Raw genomic sequence first — 14098 nt, forward strand, 5'->3', positions numbered from 1 at the left:
CTTCAAACAACAAATGGTGGCAAGGGTGTGAAGAGATTGGAACTCTCATGCACTGCTAGTGGAAATGCAAAATGGTGCAACCACTATGAAGAACAGTTTGGTGCTTCCTTAGAAAGTTGATAAACTAAAAAATGATTATAAATTTGTGAAATGCTGTACAACATGGATAAATCTAGAACAAACTATGTTAAGTAATGTAAACCAGTCACAAAAGGCCAATTATAATATGAGACTACTAATGCAAAAAGTTAAGGAAAGGTTTACACTAATTCAGTCTTGGGAGGGTTAACAGGAATTAGGAAGAGTGGAGCCAAAAGTAAATTCAAGTTGGGTGAAGTGAAAGGGTTTTCATGAGACTGTAATTCATTAATTGTAATGTTCTAAAACAAAATATCTGATGGGATGAAAATGCTTATGATTTGTAAACTTTGACTCAAATGAGAAAATATTACTTCTGAAAATAAAAAAGGCAGAGTATGCATCAGAGAGTTGAACAATAAATAGGGATTATAGAAGAGGGATTGATGCCTTTGAGTCGTGCTGGAGAAGAATGATGAACATACCGTTGACTGCCAGGAGAACAAACAAGAAATCCAGTTACCAAAATTGATTCCAAGAAGAGAGGACCTAGTCAGTAACAAAGAAAAAATTGCGAAACTTAACAGAAATCTACCATCCCTCAAATACCAAGTAAAAATCTCTCACAAAGAAGAAAGATCTTAAGCACCATGTTGGGTTCAGAAGTTCATGAAAAGAGGCCGCACATCCTGACACCTTCAAAACAGGATACTATCGTCTCACATTTCAAATGTTGGTCAAACGAAACATTACCTCTGTGGCTGCCGTGCAGCTTTCAACAACATAGTGGTCACATTTCTCATTCAGAAGGTCCTTTTTTGACAACAGCTCTATGACATCAAAACCAGGGATGCAATATTTTATTTGAGGAGCAATGGATTCCGAAACTTGTATCGAGGAATTCTTCCCCCATTAATGCAGAAGACAACCAAACTAGCACTTATGTTTGGTCTATGTGAGGATTTATATTCCCTTCTCCACAAATACATCACTACCCCAGAGTTTGCGATTTATAGCCTGGCCACAGAGCTTACAGGATGACAGAGGCCATTCCCACTGCACAGGAAAGAGTTCAGACTTTGCTTCAAGACCACAAGCATCATGAACAATTTACAAACACTTATCAGGCTTTCAAGGCACTAAAATGCCATGGGATTAGAATATTATTGAGACTTGGTGCCCATTCTTTTCTGCAATGGGTCGGACAATGCCCTGGCTTGGGGCCTACTGCAAAGTCTCACAGTGTGCATCTGGTCAATGATTTCATCTGTGGAGGCCTCCTGAGTGTCATGTTGAGATTCTTGTTTTTTCCAATTAATGTTGTAAAGACTTGCATGCAGTCTCAGATTGGTGGGAAATTTCAGTCTTTCCCCAGGGTTTTCAAAAACATCTGGCTAGAACAGGACAGGAAGTTGGCAAATCTTTTCAGAGGTACCCATCTGCATTATCACCAGTCCCTCATCTCTTGGGGCATAATCAATGCAACGTATGAGTTCTTGTTAAAGGTTGTATGAAAGAAAGCATCAATTAAGTAGGTAACACTTAACAACTGACTAAACCTAAGAAGAATATGGCTTGGTGGTGTTCCCAGCTGACCAAATAAGTTAGTCAGAAGTCTAGGGCACCATGAATTATGGGAAAAGCAGTTTTCCTCATGCACCAACAATAACAGAATAAAAGGTTTGAATGGAAAACAAACAAACAAACACACAAAACAACAAAACACAACCAAGCACCAACTTTTACTGTAGACAAAGCCAACTGATTTTTGAATAGTGATCTTACACCTTGTCTCCTTGCTGGAATTTTCTTTTTGAATCTTTGGGATTTTCTCTGTATATTATCAAAAAATCTGCAGTTTTAATTTCTCTTTGACAATATCTTATTTCCTTTTATTGCTTATTGTTCTAGGTAGGTTTTCCAATACTGCATTGAGTGGCGACAATGGGGAATCCTTGTTTGGTCTCTAATTAACAAAGGGTCTCTAAGAAGAAAAGGTTGATGCTTTGATGGCTCTTTCAAATTGGTATTATTTCAGACCTTTATTTTTTGTAAACAAGGTTGTGTCATCTGCATATTACAGGCTGTTAATGAATCTTGTGCCAATTCTGATACTGTATCTTCCAAATAGTCCAGTCTCACAGATTATTTACATAGCATAAAGGCTGAATGGATAAGGTGAAAGGATGCAACCCTGACGTCTACCTTTTATGATTGTAATCTCTTGTTCTTTTTTAAAAACTGCTCATTCTATGTACAGGTTCCGCATGTGCACAAATTAAATGTTCTGGACTTCTCATTCTTTGCACTTGTTATTCACAATTTATTGGCTTTGCATTGCCAATAAGACGCAAACATCTTTCGGGTAAACCGAAATCCATTTGACATAAGCAATGATAGTCCTTATTCCATGCCCTCTTCTGAATCCAAGTCAAATTTATGGTACTACCAGTTCGCTGCTGTTGTTATGTGCCTTTCAAGTTAAAACACCTCATAACTGATTCCCCAAGGGCTTTTCAGAGACAGAAAATAAAGCCCCCCAGAGGGGCGGGGTCGAGCTCAGGGCGGAACCGACGGTCTGGGGCGGGGCCGAGCGGGATGGGGGGAGTGGAGCGGGAATTGGATGGCGAGGGGCTCTCTCTGCGCAGGCGCACACGGCTCTGCAGGAGCATGGCGGCTCTGTCTGTTCAGCCTCTCAAGAGAAAGCGTAATGAGAATGCGGACAAGATAGAAACTCCTAGCACGGAAGAACAAGAAGCAGGTGTGAGCACTGGTAACTCTGCCGCTGCCCGCTTACCGTTCTCCGGCTTTAGAGTGCAAAAAGTGCTGAAGGAGTCTGCGCGGGACAAAATCCTTTTCCTACACGGGAAGGTACTACTGCGCGCGCGCGGCTGGAGGGGCGGGGCGAACCCATCATCTCTGGGAGGGCCTTCCTTTGGCTCCCCTCCTCTTCACCTGTCGGTAAGAAAGTACCGGTGACATTGCAGGTGGCTGGGCGTCTTTGCAAGGGACGGAGAGACCCGTCGTCCCAAGTCTCCTGGAACGTACAGCGACACTTCGGGGGGACAGGGTGCAGCACTGCTGGCTTGAAGGGGTGGAGGCTATGGGAAAGGTCAATCAAGCAAGGGAATCAGAACGCCTCAGTCTAATGTCCATAAATCCGCCTTCACTAGAAAATAGCTAACACTTGTAAAGTGCAGGTTTTTGAAAAGCTCTGAAACTAAGCGCACTCCGGAGTCCAGTTCATGGCGCCCTTGAAACAATAGAAGTGCCCTTGGGGTTTCCTGTACTGTGATCTTTTTACAACTAATTTTCTCCACAGCATTCTTCTTCCCACTACACCCTCGTGGTTTTGAACCATCCGAGTTGAGTGTTCTAAGTACTGCCACTAAGAGTAGGAATCCAGTAATACTACTGGACTGTCTGTCTAGTCCCCGGCCTTGGATTAATATACCAACTGGGAGATTAAAGTTTTGGGCTTTTCCGGCTTTCGCCCTTAAGGAAGGAGTTGGTTTATTAAGTTCGGAATTCCTAACGATGTGCTGGGCAGTAGTAGTTTAGAATTCTTGCCTTGATTGTGGGAAATCTAGGTTTGGTTCCTAGCTAGTATATCTTATTTGCAGCCACTACCGATCAGCTTGGAGGCTTGCATGTGTTGCTTTGTTGCTGAATAGATTTCAGCCTACTTTCCACACCCAGACCAGGAAGAAAGGTCTGGCATTCTCCTGGATATCCCCCATCAGCAGCTGATCATGGCACAGCTCTAACAGTATTGTTGACAGTGTGAGTAGTGGGGTTTCTGCGAGCTGAGGCCCACCCAGCAGCAACTAACAGCCCTCAGCTCCTTGTGCCATGCATGGACAGACAGACACAAAGGTATGCTGGTGAGAAGTCACCGTCTGTCTGCAGGAGTGTGGGCTGTCCCTGGTAGATGTGCATACCTGTCTGGCTTCATCCAGTACCATGTACTTAGCTGTGGAGCAGGAGTAAAAAAGAAACTGGACAGTGACAATGTCAGGTGTCAGGGTTGCCCAGAGCCCAGGAAGAGCTCTAAGAGTGGGGCTGGGCTGAGGCTTCCGTGTGTTCTGCTTATTGGTAAGGTTCTGGTTGTTTCTTCCAACCTTAACCTGTCTTCGGTCTGCAGTAGCTGATAAATAACCTGCCATGAAAACCTTCATGCTTGGGGAGACCTACAGTCCAGCTTCTCTGTCATCATTGCTAATTTGTCTTTGGGCAAGTCGCTTCATCTCTGGAACACTCAGTTTTTTCCTCTGTAAAATGGAATATACTTGGCAGAGGCCTTGTAAGCCTAAAACAAGACAACCTGAGATGCTGTGCATCTTTTAGAAGAAAAGCATGAGCAGTGTTGGATTATCCCATAAGGAAGGAAAGTGATTTAATTATGCTTGCTAACTAATCTGCAATGAACAGTTTCACATTTTTCCACTACATCAAAGATTCTCACTGTAGGTATGGCTGCTGTCTGCCTCTCTCCCAACTTCTTAGCACCTTCCTGTAGAATCAAAGCCTGTTTTCAGGTTAACAGTTGGCGACAGGGATAGGACCAAACAAATAAGATAAGCACAGGCTTACTTGTTCTTACCTAGTACTCTGGCCCGTGTCCTTGGGTTTCACTTCTTAAAAGATATGTTGAAATTTCTCACTACAGGTCATTCAGTAAGTACGAATGAACCTGTGCTTACCTTTCTTATTAGGTAGTCTACCCCTTGGTGTGAGAGTTTCTCTGGGGACTGGGTTTTTGCAGTGCCTTCTCTGGGAGAAAAAGTATGCATGCTTTTGAGAAAACTTGGAGGAGGGTTATCTCTAGAATTGGGGTTTCACAGGCCCTGGAATCTTCTGCCTCTGCTCTCCAGGCTTCACCAGCGTTCTGTCTCTACCGATAGGTGAATGAGGCTCCGGGAGAAATGAATGGAGAGGATGCTGTTGTGATCTTGGAGAAGACACCGTTTCAGGTGGAGCAGATGGCCCAGCTTCTGTCGGGCAGCCCTGAGCTCCAACTACAATTCTCCAATGATATCTACAGCACTTATCATCTGTTCCCTCCGAGGCAGCTGAGTGGTAAGCAAAAGAGGGCAGAGGTGCTTACATGTGGAGAGAGCGGAAGATTAGATAAGGTGACTAGAACTCTCTGTGAGTGACTGCTATATTCCAGTGCAGCAATGGTTCTTAATAGAAGAAAGGAGGCTCAGCTGCTAAACATTCACTTCCTCATAACTGACAGTAATCCTGAGACCTTTTTGGTTGCCACACTAGAGATGAGGAGTGTTACTGACTACTGGTGGGCAGAGGCTGGGGCTGCTGTTAACCACCTTATAGTGCTTAAGACAGCTCCTTCCCCAATGCTAGCTGAACAACAGCGGTGCCTTGGCTGAGAAGCCCTGCTCTGCTGGAGTATGTGTTAGAGAGGTGTGTGATTCATGAGATAGAAAGGTTTCATCCACTGTTGTTGTTATGTGCTGTTGAGTAGCTTGCGACTCATAGCGACCGACCTTATCTACAATAGCCCTGAAACCTGCTGTATTCTGTGCCAACTTTATTGTCTTTGACACACCTACCCTTCTCACTCCAGTCACTGAATCAGTCCATCTCAAGCATTATGTCTCTTTCCAAGGACTGGTCCATCCTTACAACATCCCCAAAGTATATCAGATGGCATCGATTCTCTTTCCATCATTCCTAGTCATTGTCCAGCTTTCTGATGCATAGCAATTAATTTCAAAGACTGTGGCCTGGATCAGACACACCTTCATCTCCACACAGACATCATTGCTCTTCAGCACTTTGGAAAGGTCCCTGACATTGAACTTTCTAATGCAATTCATCTTTTGACTTCCTGGCTCCTGGTACCAAGAATATTGATTGTGGAGTCAACCAAATTAAAGCTGTTAACAATCTCAATCTCTTTACTCTCTATCATAATGCTGCCGATTGGCCCACTGGTGAGAATACTTGTTTTCTTGATGTTGAGCTTCAATCCATATTGAAGGCTATAGTCCTTGACCTTCTACAGCAAGTCCTTCAGGTCCTTCTCAGTTTCAGCAAGCAAGCATGTGTCATCTGCCTAATGAAGGTGGTTGATGAGTCTTTCTCCAGTCCTTATACCACACTCCTCATCCTAGAGATGAACCTCCTGGATAATCAATTCTATAAATAGATTGAAAAGGTATGGAGGTAGGACACATCCCTGGCATATACCCTTTACGATTTTGAACCATGCAGTATTTCCTTGCTCTGTTCTGATGATGGCCTCCTGATCCAAGTATAGGTTTTGCATAAGCACAATCAAATGTCCTGGCCAACTGACTGGAAGGGATCTATATTTTTTTCCCATTCCAAAGAAAGGTTACCTTACAGAGTGTGGAAATTATCAAACAATATCATTAATATCACATGTAAGCAAGATTCTGCTAGAAATTATCCAAAAATGACTGGAACAGCACATCAACAGAGAACTGCCAGATGTGCAGGCTGGATTTAGAATAGGCCATGGAACTAGGGATATTATAGCTATTGTTAGATGGATCTTGGCTGAAAGCAGAGAGTTTCAGAGGAGTGTCTATCTGTATTTTATTGACTGTGCAAAGGCATCTGACTGTGTGGATCACAACAAACTGTGGCTGACTCTGAGGGGAATGGAAATCCCAGAACATTTGATTGTGCTTATGTGAAACCTATTCTTGAATTTCATCCACTCAATGACACTTAACAACAACATAGAGAGAGCTCTGTGGGCCTCGTGGATAGAAAGTTATGTTACCAAGCCAAAGGTGGGTGATTTTAATCTGTGGCCCTCAGGCCTGGTTTTAGTAGTTTTTGGTCAAACATTCTTCTAAGTGGTATAGCACTGGGGTATCCATTTGCTGTACAGAGGTAGCTCGTAGTTGCTGTGATGCTAACCACTGTGACACTGATGTGTCAAATGTGATAATGGTTACCCATGCTGGACAGTGTTTGGTGGAGCTCCCCGATTAAAACAAGCTTGGAAGCAGGCGTGGCATCCACTTCAGAAGTAGCTTGCCTCTGGAAACTTTATGAACTTGGAGTAACAGTGAAAGTTATACAAGTGTTCAGGTCTTTTGTTCCTAGGGTCACTATGAGTCATCTCGAGTCCGCAGAACTTAAGAACAACAATAACAAGTGAGTAATAATAATTGTGAGCACTTTTTAAACCCTACCTACAGAAGAGGCCATGGCACTAGGGATATTATAGCTAATGCCAGATGGATCTTGGCTGAAAGCAGAGAGTACCAAAGGAATGTCTGTGTTTCCTTGACTATGCAAAGGCATTTAACTGTGTAGATCACAACAAACTGTGGCTGACTCTGAGAACAGTGGGAATCCCTGAACATTTGATTGTGCTTATGTGAAACCTATAGTTGGACCAGGAGGCATTCGTCAGAATAGAGCAAGAAAATATTGCATAGTTCAAAATTGGTAAAGATGTGCGGCAAGGATGTGTCCTATTTCCATATTTTTTCAATCTATATGTGGAAAAGATTATCTGGGAGGCTGGGTTCTGTGAGGAGAAACGTGGCATTAGGATTGGAGGTAGACTCATCAACAATCTGGGTTATGTGATGACACAACCCTGCTTGCTGAAATTGAGGACGACCTGAAGCATTTGCTGCAGAAGGTCAAGGATTCCAGCCTTCAATATGGATTGAAGCTCAACATCAAGAAAACAAAGATTTTCACCAGGACCTGAAGCACTTGCTGCAGAAGGTCAAGGATTCCAGCCTTCAATATGGATTGAAGCTCAACATCAAGAAAACGAAGATTGTCATCACTGGGCTGACTGGCAGCATCATGATAGATGGTGAAGAGGTTGAGATTGTTGACAGCTTCAGTTTGCTTAGCTCTACAATCAACACTCTTGGTACCAGCAGCCAGGAAATTAAAAGACTAATTGCATTGGGGAAAAGTCTGCTGTCAGAGTCCTCTCCAAAGTACTGAAGAGCAGTGATGTCAGTCTGGAGACTAAGGTGTACCTGATGCAGGCCATGGTCTTTGCAATTACTTGCTATACAACAGAATGCTGGACAATGACTAGGGATGATAGAAGGAGGTTTGATGCCTTTGAGCTGTGGTACTGGAGAAGAGTATTGAATATATCATGGACTGCTAGAAGAACAAACAAGTCTGTCCTAGAGAGGGTGGAGCCAGGCTGCTCCTTTTAGGCAAGGATTCTGAAGCTTCGTTTGACATACTTTGGACATTTTGCAAGGCCGGATCAGTCCTTAGAGAGGGATGTCATGCTTGGGAGGGTGGAGGGAAAGTGCAGGAGAGGAAGACCTTGAATGAGACGGATTGATTCATTGACTGGGGCTAAGGGTATAGGTGTGTCAGAGACAGTAAGTTTGGCATGAGATAGAGCAGGGTTTAGGGCTGTTATACATAGGGCTGGTATGAGTTGCAGACAACTCAACGGAACATAACAACAACATATATTCTAGACACCATTCCAAGGATTTTGTTTATTATTTAACCTTTAAAATAGCCCTGTGGACTTTACGAATTAAGAAACTGAGGTTTTGAAAAGTTAAATAGTTAGTACCAAATCACAGTAGCTGGCAGGAAAACTCACCTTCCTGTGGGCTTTGGTCTTCCTGCTCTCAGGCCATCTTTTGGGTGCTGCAGAGAATGACTGCTTCTGTCAGACTCTGTCTAAGGGAATAAGTTGTGTTCTCAAGGAGCCTTGGGAAAGGCATGGGTCAAAGAAAAAGGTAAGCTTTTTGTCTTTTCACATATTATTTTTTTATTGTTGGACTTAGTTGTTGTGTACCATTGAGTCAGAACTGACCCATAGCTGCCCTCCAGCAGGTTTTCAGAAGCAGTTACTTGCATGAAGGAGATTGCCAATTTTTTCCTTGGAGCAGCTAGTAGACTTGAACTGTGTGTCTTGGGGATTACTGTGCAGATTCTTGCCAGTAGGCCAACGGAGCTCTGGACTTTGGGGATAAATTCTTTGCCATTTCAGCAGACTTTACATGTACATTCAGGGATGTTGATCATACTGATTGAGCTCAACCATCACTGCTGGTGGTTCGCAAATACTCCAACCCTTCACCCTTAGCCCTAAGCACTGTCTGCCTTGCCCTCTCCTGCCCATCTGCCCTAAATGCCATTAGTAATCAATAGGTATTTCTGCCCCTCCCCCCCTTTTCTTTCTTGTTATGTACCATCAAATTGGATCTGACTGGCACAGGAGGAGACTGTCCCTCCTTCTCCAGGAGAGCAATTGGTGGATTCAAACCATGTGCCTTCAGGATTGCAGTGCAACTTTTTACCACTAGGCCCCCAGAGTTTCCTTAGTAGCCAATAGTTATTTCTCATAGGTGAGATCATATAATATTTTTTCTTTCATGAATGGCGTCTGTTACTCTGTGTTGTTTTCAAGGTTCATCTTTGTTGTAGCATGTGTCAGAAAAAGAAAAGAATTTTGGTTTCTTTGTTGACAGATTTTTGTATTATTGAGAATCTTCACAGTAGGGCATGCAATGAATTGGCAATTTCTACAAGTAAGTTCTGTGACATTGATTCTTTAAGTTGCTTCTGAGTTGTTCCCAGTAATAGAAACTCACTGTCTCCTAAGTCCTCTTTAACCTTCAAGGTTCTGTTGTCAATTTGATCCCGTATAAATAGTTCTCATGAAACAGAAAGAGGTTTGCATCTGGTTGCCTGTATTTTCATGACTTATTAAGAAGGAGAATAGTATTCCATGCCAAAAGCTACACATGACACTTCTTTATCTTTTCTGTGGTTAGGCTAGGGATATTTGTTGGCAGCCTTCTACAAACTGGATGGCACAAGTTGACTTTAAAGGTTCTCCTCTTGTGGAAGTTCAGGGTGTGCATTTTAACACATGGCAACACTGAAATATCCTCTTGTTTTTCCATTTGCCCTCTAACACTTTGGAGCACAGTTGGACTTTGTGAATATCCTGCCATGGTTTTTGTGAGAGATTCTAGCTTTTTTCCCTTCTTAAGAAAACATGCTATTGTTGTCCTTTGGACACCTGTGAGACGAGTAAACCTTTCATAGCTGAAGGAAAAACAGCCTGATCTTGCTTAGAGAAAGAGCCAGATAAATTGGTTTAGGTTGGCAGAAGTGGACAGCTGTACTTCCTTCCTTCAGGGTTGACATTTGAGCAGATGTGTTCCTCCACATGGTTGGGGAAAAGGTAACAGGCATCTGTGCTGGTGGCTACTACTGATCAGCTGGCCCTGGAGCCAAGTTTTCACTTGCCTTCTTCTGTCCCCACATCTTTTCCCCATACCCACAGCCAAGGACCACAGGATATCGTCCAGAGTATTGCCATGTAGAATCCATGACTTTTATCTTTCTTATTTTTTTTCCTTTGGTTTTTTTGGTGCTTTTGTAACTGTGCTTTTGTGCCAATGCCATTTCTTTCTGTTTTTAACATTTTGCTCTGAAAACTGAAAGAGGCGGTCCTTGACCTACCACATACCTGCTTTCCCATGAGGAACCCCAGAAGTACCCTTGCTACCTGGCAGCCTTGATGTTACCTCTTAGGGTTCACAGTCTTAGCCAAAGTAGTAAATGTGCAGTGTAAGTGTACTTTTATTGTCCTTGCCCAAAATAGGCATGGTAATTTTGCCTAGCTGATAACATTCTAAGGCCAGCACTGCCATGCAAGTCAGAACTGCTCTTCAGAGGGGCTTCAGGAGGCCGGTTCTCCGAGAAGGTTGAACTGCCACCTCTGTGTTAGTTATCCAGCATGTAACTGTCTGCACCACCAGGGATTCATAGAATAATGAACAGATTGGTACTATGCTTAGGACCCAGTGTGGTCTCTCTTCTCTTTTAGCTGTTACAGATCAGGCTGGCAAGCTCTTCCTGTAGAGGGCAAACATTAAATATTTTAAGCTTGACAGGCCACATGAGGGCTCTTGGGTCTTCTATTTTGTGTTTTTCCATTTTGGAAATGAAGGATCTTGTTCTGTAGGTTGTGTAAGCCTCTGGCCATCCTCCCTAAGCTGTTGTAGGGTTTGCCGCCTTACAGTCTGTGCAGCAGCAGTATTGGCCTCTCAAGAGAGCTTGCTGGAAATGTTGAGTTTCAGGCACCCAAATCTACATTGTACCCAAATCCCCACAAATTAAATTCCGAGAACACTGGACTTTAGACAACATCTGTGAGCCAGACTGACTTCCCCATCCTTTACTGGAAAACTCATTGATACCTCAGTTTAACATGGCTCAAGCAGGACTGTTGGTTATGCCTCTTCCCTGAATCTCTTCTTCCCCTCAGACATCCCGTGTTAGCCCTGTCTTCCAGCCAGTGGTTCACGCTAAAAACCTAGAAGTAATTCCTTAGCAAGTCCTCTTGGCTGGACCCCCATAATAGAGCCAGAGCTTGCTGCTGCTCTTGCTCCACGCTGCTGTCTGCAATCTTCAGGAGCTGCCTCTGCTTTGCTGTTTTCTTGTCTTTTTTTTTTAATATTTTTTTTTATTTTATTATTTTTGTGTGCGTGTACTGTCAAATCAGATCTGACTGGTACAGGAGGAGATTGCCCCTCCTTCCCCGGCAGAGCATCTGGTGGATTCGAACCGTGCACCTCTGGGATTGTAGTTGCAGCTTCTTGCCACTAGGCCACCAGAGCTCCCCTGCTTTGCTGTTTTCATCTCTTGTTCTCCTCATCCTCTGTAAGCCTCTGAAAACAGAAACAAATTCTGTTACCCACCTCTTCCCTTGGTCACAGCCTTCTGCTAACTTCTGATCTTACCAACAAGATCTTTTGTGATTGGGCCCCTGATTTTCTGACCCTATGTTCCTCAATTGCCCATCTGCCCCGGAGGCTTTCTTTGCCCTGCTTGGTCACTCTGGCTCTTCAGCACTACCTACTTGTTTTACCTGGATTTCTCTTTCATGGCTCTTCATTTAGGTGTTCTGACCATTCAGGGGTGCTACTCTTCATAAGTTGAGATGTCCTCCTTCTTCACCTCATCCAGGAAAATGAACTTAGGAACACTGACGCTGGTCACCTTCTGTTAACATTGCCATCTAACTTACACAATTTCCCAGAGTGCAGATATAATTGAACAATATTGTTAATAACACATGTTAGCAAGATTCTGCTGAAAATTGTTAAAAAATGATTGGAACAGCACATCAAGAGAAAACTGTCAGGTGTGTACGCTGAGTTTAGAAGAGGCTGTGGCACTAGGGATATTATAGCTAATGTTAGAAGAATCTTGGCTAAAAGCATAGATCACCAGAGGAATGTTTTATCTATGTTTCATTGACTATACAAAGGCATTTGACTGTGTAGATCACAACAAATTGTGGCTGACTCTGAGAAGGATAATCCCAGAACACTTTTTGCTTATGCAAATCCAGTACCTGGACCAGGAGGCAGTCATCAGAACAGAACAGGGAAATACTTCATGGCTTAAAATTGGGAAGGGTGTACACCAGAGATGTGTCCTATCAGTCTATATGTGGAACAGATCATCTGGGAGCCAGGGCTCTATGAGGAGGAATTTGACATCAGTATTGGAGGAAGATTCATCAACAACCTGCGTTATGCTGATGACACAACCTTGCTTGTCAAAACTGAGAAGGGCCTGAGGCATTAGCTCCAGAAGGTCAATTACTGCAGACTTAAATATGGATTGAAGCTCAATATAAAGAAAACAAAGATTTGCACCACTGGGACAGTTGGCAGCATTATGATAGATGGTGAGGAGATTGAGATTGTTCACAACTTTAGTTTGCTTGGCTCCACAGTCAACACTCTTGGTACCAGCAGCCAGGAAGTCAAAAGACGAATTGCACTGGGAAAGGTGGCTGTCAGGGACCTCTCCAGAATACTAAAGAGCAACAGTGTCAGTTTGGAGACTAAGGTGCACCTGATACAGACCACAGTCTTCGAAATTACTTGCTATGCATCAGAAAGCTGGACAATGACTAGGAATGATAGAAAGACAATCGATGCCTTTGAGCTGTGGTGTTGGAGAAGAGTACTGAATATACCTTGGACTCCTAGGAGGACAAACAGGTTCATCCTTGAGAGGGTGGGGCCACACTGCTCCTTGGAGGCAAGGATTCTGAGGCTTCATCTGACGTACTTTAGGCATATTGCAAGGAGCAATCAGTTCTTGGAGAGGTACGTCATGCTTGGGAGGGTGGAGGGACTGCGCAAAAGAAGACAAATCCTGGATGAGATGGATTGACTCAGTGATTGGGCTAATGGGAGTGAGTGTGTCGTAGACCGTGAAATTGGCTCAGCATAGAGCATGATTCAGAGCTATTGTACGTAGGGTCACTATGAGTCTCAAATGACTTCACAGCAACAACTCTTATTTTTGTTTGCATAGTTATTGACAAACTTTCTGAGTTAGAATTTGTGCTTCAGCAGGAAAACCTGTACTTTTTAACTCTACTTTTTTTTAAATTGTGGCCTATATGCAACAAAACAGTTGCCATTTCAGTGTTCTTTATGTGCATAGCTCAGAGCCTTTGGTTGTGTTTGCTGTCTTATATGAGCATTCCTTCTATCTGTTTTCAGATCTCTTTCTCCACCTTAACATAAGCTCATTGCCTCTTAAGCAGCAAGTCTCACTTCTGTCTCTCTTGCCATCTGGTAACCACTAATACCACTTACCTGTTACAGAGATGTCTTTGTCTTTTAAATATCAATTACAGTTAATCACTGCCACTTATTAAATACAACATCTCATCAAACCTTCAATTTACCTTACTTTCCCTTCACCATGCTGATCTATGCACTAAGCTCTGCACCCAATCCATCCTCTCACTCAGTTAATCATAATGCTGATCCATATTGTTATATACAATACACAGTGTCTGTGTATCCTATCATTGCACATTGTCCTTTCTTCTGACTTATTCCAATGAAGTGTTCCTCCACCCCCCTCTCAGCATACTAGATAAGCCTCGCCATATGTAAACCTTCCTCTGGTTTTGTTATTGTCTTTTTTTATTTTCAATTTTTTAAAATTTTATTTTATTAATTTT

The 14098-nt window shown here is 43.1% G+C and overlaps 1 protein-coding gene and 1 pseudogene across 1 annotated transcript in view; both read left to right on the plus strand.

Annotated features, from left to right (window-relative positions):
* The first annotated feature begins 716 nt into the window (after window positions 1-716).
* LOC102871743 lies at window positions 717-1592 on the plus strand (annotated as a pseudogene).
* A 1156-nt stretch (window positions 1593-2748) lies between these two features.
* The window catches only part of DCPS (decapping enzyme, scavenger), an 81149-nt gene continuing 69799 nt past the window's right edge, over window positions 2749-14098 (plus strand). The window contains exons 1-2 of the mRNA XM_006901570.1: window positions 2749-2949; window positions 4983-5157. Of these exons, the coding sequence (XP_006901632.1) occupies window positions 2749-2949; window positions 4983-5157 (376 nt within the window). The remainder of the gene's footprint in view (window positions 2950-4982; window positions 5158-14098) is intronic.

Source organism: Elephantulus edwardii, unplaced genomic scaffold (assembly GCF_000299155.1).
Source record: "Elephantulus edwardii isolate Elephantulus edwardi_28Jun2011 unplaced genomic scaffold, EleEdw1.0 scaffold00333, whole genome shotgun sequence".
NCBI classification, from domain to species: Eukaryota; Metazoa; Chordata; class Mammalia; order Macroscelidea; family Macroscelididae; genus Elephantulus; species Elephantulus edwardii.